Raw genomic sequence first — 21,887 nt, forward strand, 5'->3', positions numbered from 1 at the left:
TCAAATTCAGAATCAGATGAAACTGTATCAAGTATTTGGTGGAATAAGTAGAGGTACATCAAGTCAATCAGTAACAGGTCTTATAGAAGACTGAAGGTTCAGTTCAGAAGTTTCCTTTTTATTTTCAGTGTTGTAATCTTGCATATTACATGAGTAAAAATAGCAGTCATCTCCATGGTTTCTAGGCTCACATCAGAACAATGGAATTCCAAAAGACAAAGACCTTTTCTTACCTTTAGTTCATTTTCTCAACTCTTTGACACAAATGGTGCAACTGTGTGTAAAGTCAATGATTTCTCTTGGTCCTTATGTTTTTCCCAAAAATATGTGTAATATGCTTTTTTGACAGATCCTGGAAGATCTGCCTTCGTTTTCTTACACCAAATTTAACAGAATATGTTTGGGTCTTTTACACAACCTCTTGTTGCCACAGCAATGAATAAATATTGAAAAGAAAAAAGTAATGTTAAATAAAGTACACATGCAAACAAATACTACAAGAAATGACACATCATGTTGCCTGTTAACCATTTATATACTAGTGATGTGTTTTTCATGAGTTACAGAACAGTCAGTAAGACTCTCACATCTCAGATCTATAGCCAGTGGTTGTCAACTTTTTAAGCAAAACAAAATGTGACCTTATTTTAATGAAAATGATTCATTTATGTAAAAGTAAATATGGTGTTTTGTGAAAACTCTGTACGTGATGGAGAAAAAACGGATATGATTTTCAGATTCAGCATACAGGTGTAGAACACACATAAATGTCAAGAAAATAAAGCCATCACAGGTCTGTAATTAGTGCATTGGTTTTAAGCTACCAGTTGGATCATAATACTCCCAATTTCTAAAGTTTAATTTCATAATTACTATCTTATTCTCTTAACCCTTACAATGATGGGTCAAAGGTCAAAGGCCATGTCATCACATTTGTTGTCTTCCATTCAAAATTTTATTGAACTACTATTTTATGAATTTATGTCAATAAAGTTGAATCAAATTATAGATTACAATTCAAACTTTGCTATTAGTATTCTAAATGTATTAGTTAATTTCTTAATTTAAAAGTAAATATTAAAAGAACACACCTACATATGGATTTTAGTGAGTCACGTAGTATGTTGAATGCAGCACTGTTTAAAATTAGATGTTTCTGATGTCAAAATACTAAGTCTGTAGTTTTGTATAAATTAGGAACACAGATTATTAATAATGACAAGCTAGAATATAAAATAAGAACCTCATACCTTTTTATCTTGTTGAGGTATGGCATATGTACTGAATCAAACATGGTGGCCCCATTCAACTCTTTCCATTTTTTTGAAAGTCTATTATATACCATACTATACTATATATATATATTATATACTCTTATATACATGTGAACAACCAATCAACAGCTCAGAATGTATCCATAGTGGTTTTTTCATCCATTTTAATCTTTGAAAAGTCTACTATATTCTTTCAACCCAACTTTTCAAGGAGGTAGGTTGTGTCTTTAGTCTGCTCAAAGTTTCATACTTATTAATATCTAATATATTTTAGTTACTAAACTTAAGTTATAGTGGGATTGTATGGTATCGATGTAGTTATTTATGAATTTCTGGTTATTCAAATATAGATATATAAAACCTAAAAATATTTTTGATATTCTTCACTTATGAAATTTTGAAAGGCTTAGCAACCTATGTCCAGCAACAATCATGTACAAAGATTGTAGAAAGAAAACAATTGTTTGCTTTACTTCTGATTTATTGTTCTACATTTTAAGAAAAGTAAGCTTAATAACTTATTTCTAAATAGTAATAATCTATATATACATATATATAATGTATACTAATTGAAATGTGACTGTATATTACAAAATACTAGTCCACTAAAACACAGCCAAGGCAGGGAAGACTAAAGGTTAGTTTTATATTACTGTATATGTAACATGAATGCACGTGCACGTCAATGCGAGTTCTGTGATGTTAACTAGGCATGACTAGACAATCAATTTTATAATAAAAAAATAATAAATATATAATGATACTTAAGCTACTTAGATTAAATATTTGTATTTTCATGTTCTAATATGAATCATTCTAGAACACAAAAAAGCATAATTTATATTTATTTCCTAATTTTTTTATGTGAATAAGAGGTTGGTCAAGTGACAGACTCCACATAATCAAAGTATAGAAAATGACAAAATATAAAGTCTTAGTGAAAACAAATGTTTGAAATGTATTTAGGAGGTTTTAGAGATTATGCAAATAACATATGAGATTTTGGAGATGAAGAATAGTTTTTAATCATATCATAAAATCACTTTGCACTCAGACCAATAAGAAAACAGACTACTTTCCAAACAAATCTTTGGTAACAATATTTCATTAAAAAATGTGATTTTTATACAAAATACATATAACCTTCACTAAAAATCTAACAAATTTTGTAAAGATATAGATAGATGCTTTATTAAAGTTATAGTGCAAATACTTAATGTGTGCAAACGTGTAGATGAACTCGTATATATTAAACTGAGTTTATAGTGAAATAGTTAAGCAGAATATCTAATGCTATACAGTAAATCTTTTCTAGGTTAAGTTCCATGAACTCTACCAGAAACTCTATAATAGCAATTAATGATAAATAATCACAATTATGAGTTACAGGCAAACTACAAACACTTCTGTGATTGCTCTATTTTAGGTTATCAATTGTGTTCTTGTGCTGTTAGCAGCATTTTCAAAATACAAAAATTTGTTTCTCAAGGTCTCATTCTTAAGTTCCTTTTCTTGTGCTCTTCAACAACTGACTTGATGCTTTAAAATAACTTCTCTTATGATTCTTATCTCACTCCTTTAGTATCTTCTAATCTGTATAATTTTATGATTCTTACCTTTCTTTCCTCTCCAGAATACTTTGAGTATCCTCCATTCACATCATCAGTTATATAAAATGGGTGATACACTTCAGCTTTTTGGGGGTCATTGCCAGTCTCTATCTTAAAAATGTATTTCTTGTTTCTTTTCACATATAGTTCAGGAGCCATTAAACCATTAATGTAGAAAACATTTCCTTGGGAAGCCATACCTTATAAAAGAAATTTCACATGTGGTTTAACCACTTCAAAATAAAACTGATGTTTTATATTATAAGATAGATATAAAAAAACACAATTACATGATTTAAAAAAAAAAAAACTGAATTATATGATTTAAAATATTTATACAACAAAGAAAAAAATTAAAAATACTGAAATACCAGAGAGATAATACCATTAAAAACCAGGTCTAATCTTAAAGCTTTGTATATAAAACAATCTCAGAACAAAAATGTATAAGAAATATCACATAAAATGAGCTTCTCTGAAAGATTTATCAACAGTTAAGCAGTTTCAACACACACACAAAATAGTAAAGTAAATCTTTCAGAACAATAAAATAAATTCATTACTACTTTTACAACTAATGTGAACCTGGAGATAGTTATAGATACTAATTGTCCCATAATTCCATTATAAAATACGTGTATTAATTTTTCAGGATTCAACTGTGCAATTATAAAATGAACATACTAATTTTCTACAATTTATCTGCATTATCAAATATGGCTGTCTTAACACTAAAATTATATGTGTACCTTAGTTGTTCTACACCTGTACTAAATACAAAGAAGCAATTATTTTACACCCAGTGGTTATATCAATGGAAGACAAGGGTGAAGGGCATAACTTCTGAAATTTGTCTGCTTTTTACAGAATAAAATGTTCACTTAAATAGTTCAGTGAAAGCTACATCTCCCAGAATACAGTATCTCAGTTACTACAAAACTTTACACAAGGAGAAACCACCCAACAAATCACATTCAATATCTGGTTCATCCTTAAAGATTCTTAATTTATCTTCTGTAAGTTTCTTCCTTAATTTAAAACCAAAAACTTTATTCCCCACACCTTTAAGTTTCCTCACTTTCAGAATTCTGGAATAAGAACGGTCTAAAACTCAACTATAATGCCAAATAATTATTTTTCTGTTCAACTGTAACAACCACCTCTAGCATGAACAGTTTTTTTAAATTGATCCATACCATACATTAATAATTCTTTAACTCATGTTTGTTTACTTTATGTATACTGTGAATTCCTATAAGTTCCATAAACAAAGTAAAAAATACTTATCTATGTTAAGTAAAACAACTTAAACAAAGATTTTTGTAAACATTAAGATTTAAGTATAATATTAAATTAAAAGTAAACTCCTGAACTGTTACATTACTATTTGATTATTCTGTAATTGTTTTCAGGCTAGAGAATGAAGCAAATAAGCTGAAATATATTCTACCTGTGTAACCCATATAGCCCTTTTGTCCTCCACTTGGACCAAGTCTTACAACAAATGTGTCTAAATTTCGTTCCTTAACACGGAGTGGACCCCATGTATTTAATTTCATTTTCTTTAGATGCCTGGTAAAGTGAAAACAGTTTTTAGCTTCAGGCCTCCCTAAGTTTATCTTCACATTACCTATAAGAAACAAGCAGTAGCTGTAAGTGATGGTAAAATAGAAAACTCTTCATCCAGGTATTTCCCAAAAAATTATTTGTTTTAATAAAAAGTTTCTATATTTAAAAGTCATATACTATTATCAAGGTAAACTTGTAATCTAAGTTATTTTCCACTTAAATTACACACAATATAGACAGACCAAACAAATTAATGATTCACATACAGGTGATTACTTCTTCTCATCTTTGTGATGACAAGAAACCCACTTGAAGTAAAAATGTATTCTCAAAGCAGCTAGTATACATATTAAAACTTCAATTAAAATAAAGTACAGAACAATGTTTTGACTTTCTTAGGTCATCTTCAGGTTAACAAAGAGGGTTTGCAACTGAAGATGACCTAAGAAGGTCAAAACGTTGTTCTCTACTTTATTTTAATTAAAGTTTTAATATCCATACCAGACTTCTTGAGAATACATTCTTCTCATCCTACTAGAACCTGTTTAAAAGGTTTCTGGGTTTCATATGCATTATTCGACATTCACAGTAAGTATAAAAAACATGATACCTATTTAATAATAAAACATGAATGTAATAATATGACGTATTTATTAAACTTTTGGGAATCTTCATTATTCATCTTCAGTAATCTAGACATGTAAAACAAGCACAATGGTAATTACAGAAGAAAAATGACGTAAATTGTAATAAAGAATCTGAATACAAAAAGAAAATAGAGCAACAGAAAATATGTATGGAAAATGAAATAGTTATATTAAGATAGATGAATAACGTGTTACATTAGAGACAAAAGAAGAGTTTCTGTGTTTAACTTATTAGAAATTCATATTTAGATTATTAAAGACAGACTTTTAAAGATTCAAAACATGCAATAGAAACATCATATTGTTACATTCATGTTTCACTTTATTAAAAAATTATGCTTTTTGAAAAATGAATCCATTACTAAGGCACATACTATAATAACTATGAAAAGTTGTTTACTTGTCACTTTTTCACAAACTGTATCGAGAACACTATTGTAAAAAAAAAAAGGCACTAAATCTATAAATTGTTTATCCTAAGTATAATATATGTATTGCCAGACATCCTCTCCACACTTCTGGAACTTCAGATAACTATTTTTCTTATATAGCAGAACAAAAATGAACAGTTGGTCATAATTATGAGAATAGAGCAACAAAAACTGAAATCATTCAACTACCGTTTCACTGGAACTGCTTACACTTTAGACGTTGAAAATAAACTGTACATAATTTATTATCAATAATTAAATATCCACATAATTTTTGCTGCATTGTATACTTGAAAATAATTATGTTCTATACACTAAAATAAACAGGTGATTAAACTTGTAAACAGAGCTCAACATATCTGAAGCCTACAACTCCCTCTGCGAGATATACCTATGTATAGAATAATGGAATAATCTAAAACATGCTCATGTGATACACGTAAAGTAGTCACAAACAATACCTAATAGTAACTAGACTGTTAATTTATTAATGGTATAAATCATTACTAAAAAAATACACAAAAAAAAAAGCAAACAAACTGTACAATACACAACTATTCTGCATGTCAACCCCTTCATTTACACAGAACATTACTCCTTCCTAATGCTTCCAACAGCTTATCAGTATATCATTGTGGAATATTGTTCTAAATATCATGTATTATCCCACATACATAGTTCAGTTGAGTTTCATGTCAATTTTGTGAGCTTCTAACTTTTTTTACATAAAGCCAAATTGGCTCAAGGGTGTTGATACTGGCCTCATGCAGGCCAAGCCATGCTGTAAGTGTTCCAAAGGTTCTTTATCATCAAAATATCAATGTAACACATTAGCTTAAGGAATGAGTTTACATCCATAGTAGTGGAAGCAGGAAAAGATAACTTCTTGAAAAGCTGTTTCTGGAATTTAATGCAACAAATTATTTGTTAAACATTTGTGACAAGATTCAATTTACATTGGACTATATTAGTCTAAATCCTCCTTCACTGAACTAACACAAACTCACTTACAATCAGAAAAATGTATAAAAATCTCGAAATTAAACATAAATGGAATATAAGAAAAACACTTATAAACCTTTACAAGCATAATCTACAAAGCCAATATTTTTGGTTGCAAGCACTAATTCACATTCATACCATCCAACAGTACAAGAATAAAACAGAATGACTAAAGCCTTAAAATTAAATAACATTCTTATCCTTAGAAAGGGTAATAAAATACACTGAATATATTTTTCCTGAAAGAAGTATTAAAATGTTTAGACTACTGTTCCACCAAACAAAGATCAAAATAATTAAATTACCCTTTCTTTCTTGAATGACTTCAGATTGTAACATGAACCTACATTTGTTTATCCAAAAAAGCTTTGAACTCATAACAGCATACATCTATTCATACTTAAATTTTATTGTCCTTTGAACCATGTCTAACTACTATTAACACCATTATAAACTGTAACTCACTTTGTGAATGTGCTGCTCACAAGGATTATTATTATTTATTTTATCTAATCTAGCCTCAAGTAACCTAAAGAGTTTCCTATTTTTACATTTTAGTTACTTTTATAGCAATAAATAAAGAATATACATTGAAAATAAGGAAAAAGGTTGCTCGGGCCTTCTTTTTCTTTTACTATTGACTGTTCATGAAACTTGACCCTAATATTTTATGTTAACAGCAGTACTGCACTAAATAAATTCTTTAAATACATAATACATCAAAAACATAGAGTAGTAACATACAAAAACAAGCAATATTCCATAACTATCACAGTTTGTATGGTTTGCTAACTTCATGGCAAGAGTAATTACAAATTTATCTAAAAAGCTAATGTGTTTCCTATGGGATTAAACCTTACAGTAAAGTGAAATGGGCAATTCTCCATAGAGAAAATAACATAATGTAACACTTCATTTGATAGAATAAAATCTTGACTTTCTACGGGTTATAAATAATATAGTTTTGAATGTCACAAAAAAACTGGTAATTTTGGCAGGTGAGCATGGCAAGAGGGGTCTGGTTTTCTTAGATTTTGGAGAGACAATGTTTGACCTAAACATTTCTTAGTCTAATTAAGTACTTTTTCACTTTTTCTTGAGGGATTTGCTTAAGTCTTTATCAAGACCAAAACAAACAACAAGCATAGCAACAACCCATTCTATCCAAGAAATAACCAGAAGGTCAGCAGGAGATGCTATGAAGATTGGTAACTTCCAGTTAGTGCTGTGTAGAGCAGAAGGAAATGCAGCCATGGAGTGATCAACACACACCACTGTTCTGTTGTACTCTGAAACAGATACGTGTTACTTATTAGCCCTATCATCTTCAGAATCAAACAAAACTACTGTTAAGAATGATGGTTTCATCACTATCAAAACAAAGCCAAAGAAAAAGAAGACTCACACTGCAATCAATATTTTCAAAAAAGAGGAAACCCCACAACATGAATAATTCCAATGATACTGTCACACAAAACATAGATATTATTAAAGACAACCCACCACACTTCTAGCAAAACACACATCCTTGCAATCACAGCTAAAGGCATCCTTAGCACTCTATGACAAACACAAATCACTGTTGAATTTTGCAAACGGTTTCCAAATTTATAAGTAAAAAAAGTTAGAAGGTTACCAAAAGAAAACCTTGTAGTTAAATGCATTGAACCTAAACACTGTGCCCATCTCTTAGCTCACTAGCCCACAACAGTTTTTGGAAGTAGCACTTAATTCACTAACCCACTAACATTTAACAGCTATACACACTATTCATAAAAGGAATGCAACATGACAATGAAGATAATGAAATTCACAACAAGCTGTTAACACTAAGAAGAAAACACCAATATCTGTGGTTAGTTTGACAACAAAGATCTGCATGACCCTTTATTTAAAAGGTGTTGTATGTCATTCTTTAAAGGATATAATACTAGAGCTGCAAAATCTTCTCCAAAGTTAGTACTGCAGAGCTTCAAATGTCAAAGACTTGGGTACTCAAAACCTAACTGTATCACCAATCTGTGGTGTGTCAGAAGCTCTGGTCCTCACAAAGTAAACAGTTACCTCAACCAACACGATTAGGTTCAGTGTACAAATTGTCAGTCCTCACATGCAGCAAGCTATAGAGCCTGACAGAACTACTAACTGATTTGCAATTTCATTTCATGGGCTGAACATTTTAGAAACAAAATAAACTATCAGTAAATAAATTATTCATCTAAGACTCATTGCAGAAAAGAGTAAAGGATACAAATCACATACCATTACTAAAATCCATTCAGGTTATATAAACCCACTAATACAGTATAAGTGCCAAGTAACCCTTTAACATGTCCAACAAAATTTCTAACAGGTTACAACTTAAACAAAACACAATTTTAAGATTAGCCTTAAAGCTTCCTAAATTTACTCTGGTTAAGTTTATGCACAAAATATGTGACCTCCAGTCAGTCAATGAAAGAATAACATCTCTGGTACTCATAGCCAGTCTTACCTATTGGGCAAACTGGGTAACTGCGCAGGGCCCCACACATGGGAGGGCTCCTGATGCTATGTCTTTTATTTACTTCCGAGTTTTCTTATCATTATGGGGTTCCCCTTTACCTAATTGTGCCTGCGGCTCCAGAATAGCTAAGACTACCCCTGCTGGCACTCAATTACTGTTGAAAAGCAGAAATGAAAAACACGATAACTGCCATTCTACACAGTATGACATGCACCCCACATAAAGCAATTTCCCCATATAACAAGTATTTAGTCTCTAAATCAACCTAGGCACAATTTCACAATATTCATGGTGACTTGATGTTTCTAATCCACTCATATTGTTTTATCATTTCAACTAGGGCACAGGACAGTATATTATTCAAAACCTTCTTGTGAAAATGGATTTTCTTGGGGTACTTTCACCCATCCCAACAACTAATTCTACAGCATTTTGATTTAATGGTTCCAGCCTCTGCATTGTCAGTGATCATGGGACATTTGTTTCAATTAGTTTTATCAAATGTTCCTTGCCTAGTTCTCTTCTCACCATTGATGTCAGACTCCTGGCCTTGGCTTTTTTATCTGCCTCTGATGACTCCAGATGTTTCTGCAATTTTAATTTCTCTCACACACAACTTGAATGTAAGTTCTTCATTGTGCAGTACCAAATCAAACACTATCATGGATTTAATAATAATTAAATTCTAAGAAGGTTAAAGGTGAACAACCAATCCTTGAACACTCCAGTTTGGGAAAGTTTCTTTCCTTTAAAAACTAAATCTATATCATGAATTTGTTGTTGTTTTTTATTGTAACCAAATGAAATTGAAGACTATGAAAATTATGATTTGCCTAAGTTATGACAAAATTATAATGAGTAATTTACATTAAATTTCATACTTCTTGGAGGGGCAGTAAATAAATTACTGAAAAAGGAGAAAATACCACATTTCTTATATTAGGGAAGATTGAAGGTTTTTTATGTATTGTTTTATAAAACTTTCATACCACTGAAATATGAATCATTAGTTATGCTTTCATGCTATATATACTGATATACCATGAAAAGTAATTTAATTAAATTTTGAATGTACCCACTAAAACCTTGTGACATGCACAAAATAAATGCCTGTGAAAAAAAGAGAGTTAAAATAATGTTTGTGAACCATAGTTACAACTTGTGTCATGATGAATGTAACTTGTAGCAAATGTTATATAATTCTCTATTATCATGTGGACTATAGGCATTATCTTTACAAAGAATCCAGAACAACAAGCCCAATAACAGAACATGTTACATAAAATAATAACTATTATCCAACCATAATGCAATGCATAAGCAAATGCAAACAACTTTGTAAATAATTTTTTCTCAATATATTCATTCATTTCAAAAAGAAATAAAAAGCAGAACATGATAATAGTGGTAACTTACCACCTTATAAAATTATTATAATCCAATATTACAACAGCATCAATTAGCAGTGTAACATAGTTACTAAAGCATTTATATAGATGATTTAATATAAAATATATAAACTCAGCATTGTGTTTTGGAAAGCTTTACCTGCTGTATTATATTTACATTTCTGTGCATGATTAAAATTTCTTACTTACCCCTTGGAAAAATATGATGAAAACCTGGTTCTTTATATTTATTGTATTTCCCAATTGCCCAAATCAAAAAAATATCTTCATCCTTGCTGTATATTTTGTCTCCCTCATCACCTAACAAAAGCATGGATGACAATATCTCAGTAATAAACATCAATATACATCAGAATGATCATGTCAACTTTAAAACACACGATTCACCAAAATATTATATTTTTGAAAAAAGCCAACCAAACGAACATTAAAATAGGTTAGTGTAATTATTACCAAATATCATCACCATTCATTTAATTTAATACACTTGAAACTAAACACTGCCAAAATTCATGTAGTTTAATATATATTTGTTACTAAACATCACCAACATTTATGTAATTTTAATACTTCTCTTGATACTAAGTATCACCAACATTTATGTAGCTTTAGTAGTTCTTGACACTAAACATAACCTATTTATGTAGTTTTAATAATTCTCTTGACACCAAACCATGACCAGTATTTATGTAGTTTTAGTAGTTCTTGTCACTAAGCAAAACTAATATTTACATAATCTTAATAATTCACTTGCCACTAAACATGACAGTGTTCTTAACTTTCGCATACTTATTTGTAGATATCATGATAATACATTCATTTAAGTTATTAAACTTGTGATTAAACAAGATTAATATGGTTTAAACTAAATACCATAAGTCACTAGTACATTAAGTGTTTTACTAAACAGGACTAATATTACTCAAACCTTAGTTGTTAGCATGATATGTTCTAAACCAGCATAAGCAAATATGTAAATGTTTCAATATATTTCACTTCTGGCTAAAACCAGCATAAGTGCTAAACCTAGTACAGAAATACATATATTAACCTGCACCATGCTGTCATCCATACCTAAAGTATAAAGCATACAATTTTACATCAGTGACCAAGACAAGCTGAACAGAGCTAACATAGCTTCAAATTCTATTTCTTAGATAATCATGCATGAAATTCACTAAAAACAAATAAGCCTGATGTTTCAACATTCATGTTGTTTACAAAATGTTCTAAGAGTTACATTAGTCATATATAAAACTCTGAATGTACTCTTATAGGTACATAATCACTCATATGCTATAACCCAATGTGTATGGGCTCTGACTCCGTATTGGAGAAGGAATACTGAATATAATTCAGAAATTTTCTAAGTCTTTCTATATGAAATGTGGTGAGCTTTTAGTAAAATGTACAAGTCTGTTTTACATAAAAAAATCAGTACTCAAGATGTGTCTATAAATTGATAAAGCCAGCTTGACTCAAACTTTGAGAAGTATAAATGCAGGAAGATGCTCATATAAATAGTAAATATACTTTTGTCTATCATACAGTTTGTACATTTGAATAATTTCTTGAACCTCCAAAACACATATCTACATCATTTCCATATATTGGTATTTACATACCTCTACCATAAACTGTCACAACGAACAGTGACATAGCTAGGTTTTCTATTCAGAAGGGACAGAAAATTTTAAGGGTGCTCCAGTAAATTAAAAAGCTGAAATTTATCTAATGTTTTAATAAAAATGTCATTAAAACAAATCAAATCAAAGGTAAGTGTTTATAGAAGTTTTTAATTTATTTTGTTAAATGACACAAAACAAGTTTATTTTATACAAAAGCTGAAAAATTATGTGCTCAATATGCCTAGAATTTTTAGGGGGCTGGGCCCCCTTGGCTACACCTCCAAGAATGAATAGTAAATAACTTTGACATTAAAGACCCAATATGATAGGGATAATCAACACATAACCTTTTAAAGTCTTAAAAATAAAAGATATGTTCAACTACAATCAACTTTCAGAGAGAAAGTTACAATCACACTATAATAGATACAATACCTGTGTTAATGAGATTCCTACGATATGTAATAGTGGTTATTCCATCTTCTCTGACATATGTGTGGATTTGGTAATTATCAACACCTCCAACTTTAGTGTCTGGACACACACCTTTGTTCAAACCAACCACATTGATACACTACAGGAAAACAGTATGATATTGTTCTTTTAGCACATTTGCTTAAATCAAACTCATTTAGTATCTAACAATGTTTATACCTTATGATTACAGAGCATTCAAGAATATCACAGCACTAAGTGGTACTTAAAGAATAACAACATTACAATGATCAAGCTAACCTGAATCTACGTTACTTTTAGATGCTCATTATTTCACTAGCTATGATTAGTGTCACAGTATCAATGGTAATTTATAAAACTACAGTGAATTATTGTGTTATTATGTTAGTTTTCTGTTTGCCTCAAATAATTTGTACCTGTACTTTATTGTTTTGAAGCAATGAGCATAGATTACATCGTAATGAATTTATATTTGACCCACTGGAGACGCTTTTCTGCAAAGCTGTTAAATATTTTAACTACCATGTTTTGACTGGTACTTCATTTACACCTGCAGAATTCAATAGCTTTTTGTTATTGCTAGCTCGAATGACTTATAATCTAAACACATTTCATTATTATTGAAAGAGTCATGGATGAGAATAATTTATCCAAATACTTCTTGCCATATCTCATTGAACTTAAACTTGGTTTGTAAATACTCAGTTACTCTGAAAATTAAGATGAAAGATTTAGGTATTGCAGATTTGCTAGAGTGCAAAAAGGTTAAAACATTTTTGCAAAGAATTTCAACATTCCAAATTCAGCAACTATTGTGTGTTGTTAATAAATGTAGATAGTGACTATGTTTAAGCCAATAATAATGAAATTTCATTGGCTATATTTATGTCATTACTTCTATACATGTACAATCATGTATTTTTTTGCACTTGGTATTTTTCATTCTCAATCACAACCAGGTAGGTCATACTGTTGTAATTGTAGCAATCATTGCTTAGGTTATGCCAGAACTAAATAGCTACTGAAGGGATATTACAGCATTATGAAATACAAACTAGGCTATTAACTGTTACACTTACATATCCCTAGAAAATTCTGCATTTTAAAATGTATTCTAAATTATTTGTTTTAAATAAAATACTGGGTTCATAACAAGCTTAACAAGTACTAAGAATTTCACCATGGTTAGCTGTATTCTTCCTGTTCATAACAACTTTAAAAGTACTGAGAATTTCACCATGTTTAACTGTATTCTTCCTGTTCATAACAAGCTTAACAAGTACTGAGAATTTCATCATGTTTAACTGTATTCTTCCTCTCTAACACAATTTGCAATTACTTGGCATTAATGGTGTAAAATATATCATCTGAAATTGTGTTACAATTGGCAAAAATATAACCACTGAATAAAATAATAAATGTGTATTAATTTTTTAACATAATTGACAATATTTGTAGCTATTGTGAATTAATGAGCTAAATGGCTAAAACCTTTTTTTTTTTACTCTAGCACTAACTTAGTAAGTTAAAGCAATATTAAATATTGTAGATTATTTAAATACAGTCCATGTAAAGATGATGCTGACCTATAGAAAGGATAACCCAGAGGCTTCACTAGGCATTATCACACATGACTCATGCCCCTATTCCAGTTGACAATGCAGCAAATCCCTGGTGTTTTCAAAAATTCAAATCAGAAAACCATGGTTGATATAATACTGAAACAGCAAACATCTCACACCAATAGGCCTGACCCCTGAATTTTTAAGCACCCAGCAACACCTTATGGACAGACTGTCTGTATCTTACTTCGAACTATTATGATTTAGAATAACAGGATTTTTCTCCCTGCCCACAACAGTGTAACATACTTCTTTAAGGTCTAATTTCTTGAATTCATGCCATTTATATTTACAAAATTGTTACCAAAAGACAACTATGGTGAATTACTAAACTCTTTTATGAACTAGCCTGGCTATATTCACCCTACAAACGTACTTTTCATTTAATGTAGATGATGGTTTTCCTTTGTAGAATACACCAGACAGCTGATAAGATAATTAAGACAAAAAGCTTGTGACTTAAAGCAAAGTTTATCAATTATTTTTTAAATTTATTTTTAAATTTGTGCTTCTAAATATTTGGTGTATAGCCAGCAGTTGCTTTTCCCTAAAGACCACTTTTCTCTGTACAAATATTAAACAAAGTAGATAGATTACATAAACATGATTTAATTATGTTAAAGCTTCAGTGAAAATTAGGATATGTTTTGGTTGGTTGGCTTGGTGTTTTATGGCACAAAGCAACTAGGCTATCTGGGCCAAACACCTGGTAAAAGGTTAAAAGTAAAATTATTAAAATTCATAAAAAGGAATCAAGGTAACATAAAACAAAGTTTAATTTTTGATTTTTAAAAACTTAAATAGATTTAAATCTAATTTTTATATCTAGTTTATAGCAGTAAGAGAGAAATTATAGCAATACAAGTTTTAAAGAACTTTCTGAAGCATAATTTTAATTATTATAACTCACCAGGATGACTAACAGGTAAATTCAAACTTCAGCATTAGTCACCTGAAGTTGGCCTTACCAGTCCTGGTTTTGAGTTATTTGATGTTATGGCCATTTTTTAAATTTCATATGAAACTAGTTGTACTTTAATTCATAAAAAGGAATAATATAAAAATAGGTCTAATTTATGAATTGAAAATTTAAATAGCATTAAAAGGTCAATGGAGTATGTTAACCTGATGAAACATAACCTTAAACATTGTAACTTAATAAAAGAGGTTAAGTGGTGTTATAGTCATTAGGGATACTCAAAATACAATTCATGTAAAGCTCAAGCTGCTCAATAAGATAAACTAACCTCCAAATATGATAATCATCTACAAGATGGTTAGTATTGATATAGTACATAATAGTACCAAGAATACCATCCATGTAAAGATAAACCTGATCTAAAATTATGTACAGTAACCTGCATAAACAATGATACATAAAGTATCATACTATAAGAAACACTGTCCTGGCCTTCACATACCTTAAATACAGCAATATACTTTTGTGAAACTAAGTGCTTTCTAAGCCTTCATTGATATCTAAAGCATTATGTTGTAATAATGAAATTAATATACTTTACTCAAAATAAATTTATTTATGGAATATTACTTACAGAATGCTTAGCAGTAATATTATAGTCTTTAGTGATACCAAAAGTTCCATCTATATAAGAAATTGCAGTGTCTCCTCCCAACATTTGTGATGAATTTTCTGACCCACTGATTCCTAAAGCCATGTATTCATCATCATCTACAACAAAAAAAACAAAAAACCTTTAGTTAATCAAAACAAGGTAATGAAGATGTATGGGTATAATATTAACATAAATGTATCAGGTAATATAATCTATATATCACATCATTGACATATAAACAATAAAAACACAATACTAATATATAAAATCTAGTATTCTACTTAATAAAATTATTATTTTTAATCATCATTTTAAATTATATGTTTTAAATTTCATATATTAAATGGCAAAATTTTCATACTTTAAAAATATATTGCCAATAGGTAGTTATCTTCTATCACCCAAAGCTATCTCAATCCTGGTCTACCCTCTATACATTGCTAAAAACATTTTGCAGCAGTGCACAAGTCTTTACACCCTAACAGTTTTGCCCCATTTCATAATGTGATGATCATGTGACTGATCTCCAGCAACTGTACTGCACCACCTGTCCCTTGTTGAGATGGTGGGAAGTATTCATATTTACAGTGCTAAAATCAGGGGTTTGATTCTCCTTGGTGGACACAGCAGATAACTTGAGGTGGCTTTCTTATAAGGAAAACATGCACATACACACACACACTGCTGGCTATGAAGAGAATGCTGCTGCTTAACAAAATAACTTAGTGAGTTGGGCAATTGTATCTACAGAAATATTGAACACAAGACTAAAGAGGTTATAATTTCATTTTACAGGTCACTGATTAGGCCACATTTGGAATATTGTGTTCAGTCTTGAACTCCTTATCTTAGGAAAGACATTGAATTGTTAGAAACACTTTAGAAGAGTGTTACTAGAATGGTACCCAGGATGGATGGGTTATCACATAAGAAAATAAAATCCTTAAAATTATTTTCTTTTGAAAAAAGACGAATTACAGGGGATCTGATTGAAGTGTTTAAGATTGAAAAAAGTTGATAATATTAATGTATTAACATTTTTCACACTTAACAGCAAGAATTACAGAACTAAGAAATACAAATATAGATTTAGGAAATGTAGAAGCTATCTTCAACAAAGACAATTTCATTTTTCAAATAGGATGGTTAACCTATGGAATGTATTGCCTTTGGATGTCATGAAAGCTGCAAATTTGAGTGAGTTTAAAAGAAAGCTTGAATAATAATGAGGTACAACTGGTGGTACAGATGTTGAAGATTGTTGATCAGTCTTCAAGACGTGGTCGTTTATCTATAGACTGTTTTTTCACCATTTTATTAAGATTTGTAATTGGAGGATACATAATAAAAAAACAAAATTTCAATGCCCACTGACCCCACCCATCATGGAGCCCTACGAGGGGAAGCACTACAATATATATGCAAAAACGTCTCGTTTGGGTTGAGAAAATATTTTACATAGAAGAGTGAACAACGTTTCGACCTTTCGAAAGAACAAAACCTTCCCTGGGAGGTCCCCTCACCACGTACAGGAATCCACACTGAGGGGAATGCTGGAAGAAGCAAGCATGAGCCAGTCATCAATAAAAAGGAGAATCTGAAGATCTAATAAGTAAAAATGACAAGCAAAGGAGCATATCATTCAAGAAACTACAGTGAGTTAAAGGAGGATCAAATGGCAGTGCCCAGAACTAAGAGATTCCATCATCATGGATGAACTGAAGAGAATGACTCCCAAAGTGAGAGATAGAGCTCCATGGTGAAGCAAGGTGGCTCCAGACAAGAGTTCAACTAGGAAAGGTTGATGACAAGTCTCCAATTTTCTCTTTTGAGGGACGACAGTTATAAGGAACTAAAACCATGGTTGAGTGGTTACAACCAGTTTGATCAGCATCTTTGTATAACAGGTCTTGCACAGACTAAGCCAGATGACTGGAAGAAATAGCAAAGTTGATTGGGGAACAGAACTAACAGTAAAACCCTTCAGACAGAACCCATGGAAATGCCATGAAGTGTAGATAAAAAGACACATAAACTAAACATACTTAGAGAAAGTACTCATCACTACCCAACTTGCAGAACCTATAAACTTATAGAGCCTGCAAAGTACATAAATATTACAAACTTGAAAATCTATTAAACTAAAATGAAACAATACAAAAGTCCTAAAGTGCATAGCCACTAAAAAACCATGAGGATAAAAAACAAATATTAAATTTATAAGTCTACTCAAAGAACTAATAAGACAAAGGACATGAAAATAAGACCTACCATGAAGAACATTTGAATGAAAAGGCTTCAAGTTAGCAATAATAAAAGCTGATTCAAATTTAACCCCCAGTTAATTGTGACTAGTAGTGAAAAGAAGGAATTTTCAACTAGCTAACGTAAATGGTGAAATAAAGTATAAATACTGAACAAATACATCCACAAAATTGACCTGTGCTAAAATTACTAAAACAGCAATTATCATGCAAAGCCCACACATATATCAGACATTTAATGAGAACAAACATTTAATAAACAAACTCTAAATGAAAATTTAAACTAAAGCAACTTAAATAGTAAAAGAATTATAAAAATCTAACTTTCCAAAGAGTTAGCAGAGAAGACATGAACGACCTAAATTATTGAATGAAAAAATTAGATCAATCCACACAAGCTCTAATAAATTCACTAAACATTGGTATACCTACAAGAAGTGAGGAATACACTCTGAGATATTTACAACAGATCATATGAGAAAAAACAATACTCAGTTCAGGAGATTACATGGAGGCACAATAACAGTGTGGAAGGTGCTATAGAAAGAAATTTCCATTGTTTAGTTATAATCTTCTTCAGAAAAATATCATAGAATGAAAGGAAGAAATCATCAGCCAAAAATAAGGAAAGAACTAATTACAAACTATGTCCCTGTACTTTCCCAGCAGACATCGCCAACCCTGAGATCTAGAGACTTGTGTCAGAACCATTGTTCACTGTCACAGATATCAGATATTTCCTCGTAGGCTATATTAAATATCAAATTCATACAAACAAATTAAAATTTAGTAAACAAATGAGTAGAAACAATGAAAATCAAATACAAAAAATCAAACGTGAAGTTGAAATTGATATAAATTTGCAATGAAGCTCAATAAAAACTTTGTATAACACAAACAGCAAGTTAAGCTGTGCAGTATGATTGGTGGAGAGTAGTCACGTGATCAGTACATATACTGAAATGACACAAAACTGATGGGATATAAAGACTGGTGCACTATAGCAAAATATATTTTTATCCTTAAAGAGCAGGTCAACATCAGTAGCTTTGGGTTAGAGGAAGCAGTACCATTCTAGAAACTGCAATTCTACTACTAATACAACACACATTTGGTCAATAAACTCCACATGCATTTTATTACAATTATCCATTAACTTATAGAATTATTATAAACATATTTAAGAAAACATACCAATTTGTCCTGAAAGTTCAAAAGTCACTTGGGGACCAAATATTTCCCAACTCATTTGTAAATCTTTGTGTAGTTGTTCACAGTTTGGTAGTGGACTTTTATGTTCCTAAGTTCATAAAAATATTTGTATTTGTTAGCTCAAGCTTCTTTGAGCAGACAAAGAAATTTCAAAAGTAACAATTTTAATTTCTCCAGTTTAAAGTACTCAATATAACTCATCAGAGTACAAGCCTATTCCTCTAGGTTCTTCACAACTGGTAGTTATTGTAAGTACTTAACTCTAAACAGATGGTAGTCAAATTGTGTACATCATGAATGTCTGCAGAGTGTCATTCAGCATGGTATTATATATTTGATGTTAGAGTTGTTAACTATACAGTTTATCTTACACTGCTGATTTAATAGAAGTTCATAGTAGAGAAGAGTAAGTATCAGATACAATATACAGGAATACAGAAAATATTAATTTTGAAGGTCATTGATGTTATACAAAAGCAAACTGTAAACTGTAAAATAGCTCTATTTTTTATTCTTCATAAGAACACAACACTGCATTCCAACTAGTCAGGGTCCGAGTCAGATGTCTAACATAATCAATTCATATACAGATCTTAAATGCAAATACTTTTGTACCCCAACAGATTACATTTTACTAAAAGCTTGCTACATTTCATATAGAGACAAATATTAAAATCTGAATTATAGTCAACTGCATAAATGGACATAACTCTTCACGACAAGAAACCCACTTGTCTTAAGAAAGAGGTTAACCTGAAGTTGACCTAGAAAAGTTGAAACGTTCTTCTCTGCTTATCAATAAAAGTGTTAATACCCATACCAGCTGTTCTGAGATACAATGAATATAACTGTAATAGGCAGCTACCATGCACTCAAACCATCTATAGTGTATTTATATATTGCATACATACTTTTTTTAATTTAAGTTTTGAGAACAAAACCAAAGAAATTCAGTTTCACATGGATATTAACTCTGCCATAGATTTTACTCTCTATGTTAAAGCTCAGTCAAGACTGACATCCACTACCCTATGATTCAGTGATTCATATCATATGATTCCATATGATAATTTCATGTGGAATAATGGTACTAACAAATTTCTATAATTTTGTCAGGTGATCAGGTATGTTGACAGGGAAAGCCAAAGAATGCAAGTGCACAGAGGCCTGACAGGTGGGATAGATAAGTTATTTGAAATTAATATTTACAATACAAAATAATTAACTGTTTCTGCTAATATTAATAGGCTAATAAAAGGGTAATAGCAGTCATCAGTCCTCTTCTAGGAGGTCACTGACTGCTCTGCCTGTGACTAGAATCTAGTATTGTAGAAGTAATAGTTGCTTTGTGTCTTCACCTACTTTTTTCACTCATTTTTTCCCCTATGCTGTATGTATAAAATTTTCAAAAATATATATTTCCATTTGCTAATAAAACCCACAGTACAGAAAGCATGAGTATATTGATCTTAACTTTGTTAAATGTGATCTCTCTATTTCATCATGCTTCTCAGAACTTTCTACTCAGACCACCCACCATAAATTCTGAATCACAGCCTGGGCCTACTTGAAGCACTAATGCTGAAACCTTAAGAGAAGGTATTTTTATCACACTACTGTTATCAGTTTTCATTGCCTTAGTGGTCCATTGGTGATGCTGAGAGTTAGGAATTGGGAAGAAGATGAATTATGGCCATTAGACAGTGTTGTCACCATCATACTGTGCATATGACATTCTTTGGAGTAGCTAAAAGCTATCACATAGGGAAAGGATAGATGTTCATGTTCTAGATCAGCAATATATCTTATGCTAAACTGATCCTTACAGATGATTGCTTTTGATATTGAAATAGGTTCCTCCACTGAACATAAAATTATCTCTATAGTCATAGATAGCAAGTGGAAGGTTTTCCTTACTATAATTGCTGCTTAGGATTCCTAATCTTAGAAGCAAACAAAGCAGAGAATAAGATACCTACTGAGCATAATTTGAAGTATGTAACCATGATCTATAGATACAATTATATGTATATTCTTATAAGCTGCAATACCTTTACAGAAAGGTTTATCCCAGAATGACAGTGATCGATCAAAAAGAAAGTCTCTTTGATAAGTTGATGGAGGAACTTCATAATGAGACAACACAAAATCATTTGGACATTAGAGACTGTGTCTAAATGAATCTGTGTTTGCTGTAATAAGGGATATAGTGTTGCTGGAGTGAAGGAAGTCTACAACAGCTCAATCAGTGAAAAACCCTCAATGAACCACATTATAAGAAGCTTTATTATAAGGCACCACATAAACTGCATGGTGAATCATTATAGCTCACCAATGATTGCCATTTAATAGATTAATATTGACAAAGAGAAAAAAGAACAGCTTTTATAAATGTAAGTAGTTTGGTTATTGATAGCACAGGTTAACTATCCTCAAACTCACACAGAAACCATCTGCCATACATACCAATTAAGAAAATAATTTTATGAAATAAAATAATTAAGAATGCTCTTAAATTTGACAAGTTAAACTAGCGAGTCCCAGGTTGGTTCTGACGAATGATCTTGGAAACTGCAACCACCTGCCTGTTACTAAAGATGTAAAAGTCTTAGTCGATGATGGTAAAGGCCTTTTAAATTAAACTAGCAAGAGGAAAATTTTCAGTGTATAAGTTACTGGCATA

The 21,887-nt window shown here is 30.8% G+C and overlaps 1 protein-coding gene across 2 annotated transcripts in view; it reads right to left on the reverse strand.

Annotated features, from left to right (window-relative positions):
- Nucleotides 1-21,887, reverse strand: part of knk (cytochrome and DOMON domain-containing protein knickkopf) — a 98,795-nt gene that overhangs the window by 13,312 nt on the left and 63,596 nt on the right. For both annotated transcript variants that reach the window (XM_076475101.1, XM_076475102.1), the window contains 6 exons: nt 19,187-19,292; nt 15,708-15,844; nt 12,512-12,650; nt 10,638-10,748; nt 4,335-4,514; nt 2,891-3,084 (listed from right to left, as the gene is read on the reverse strand). In XM_076475101.1, the coding sequence (XP_076331216.1) occupies nt 2,891-3,084; nt 4,335-4,514; nt 10,638-10,748; nt 12,512-12,650; nt 15,708-15,844; nt 19,187-19,292 (867 nt within the window). The remainder of the gene's footprint in view (nt 1-2,890; nt 3,085-4,334; nt 4,515-10,637; nt 10,749-12,511; nt 12,651-15,707; nt 15,845-19,186; nt 19,293-21,887) is intronic.

The sequence above is a fragment of the Tachypleus tridentatus genome, chromosome 13 (assembly GCF_004210375.1).
Source record: "Tachypleus tridentatus isolate NWPU-2018 chromosome 13, ASM421037v1, whole genome shotgun sequence".
In the NCBI taxonomy this organism is placed as follows: domain Eukaryota; kingdom Metazoa; phylum Arthropoda; class Merostomata; order Xiphosura; family Limulidae; genus Tachypleus; species Tachypleus tridentatus.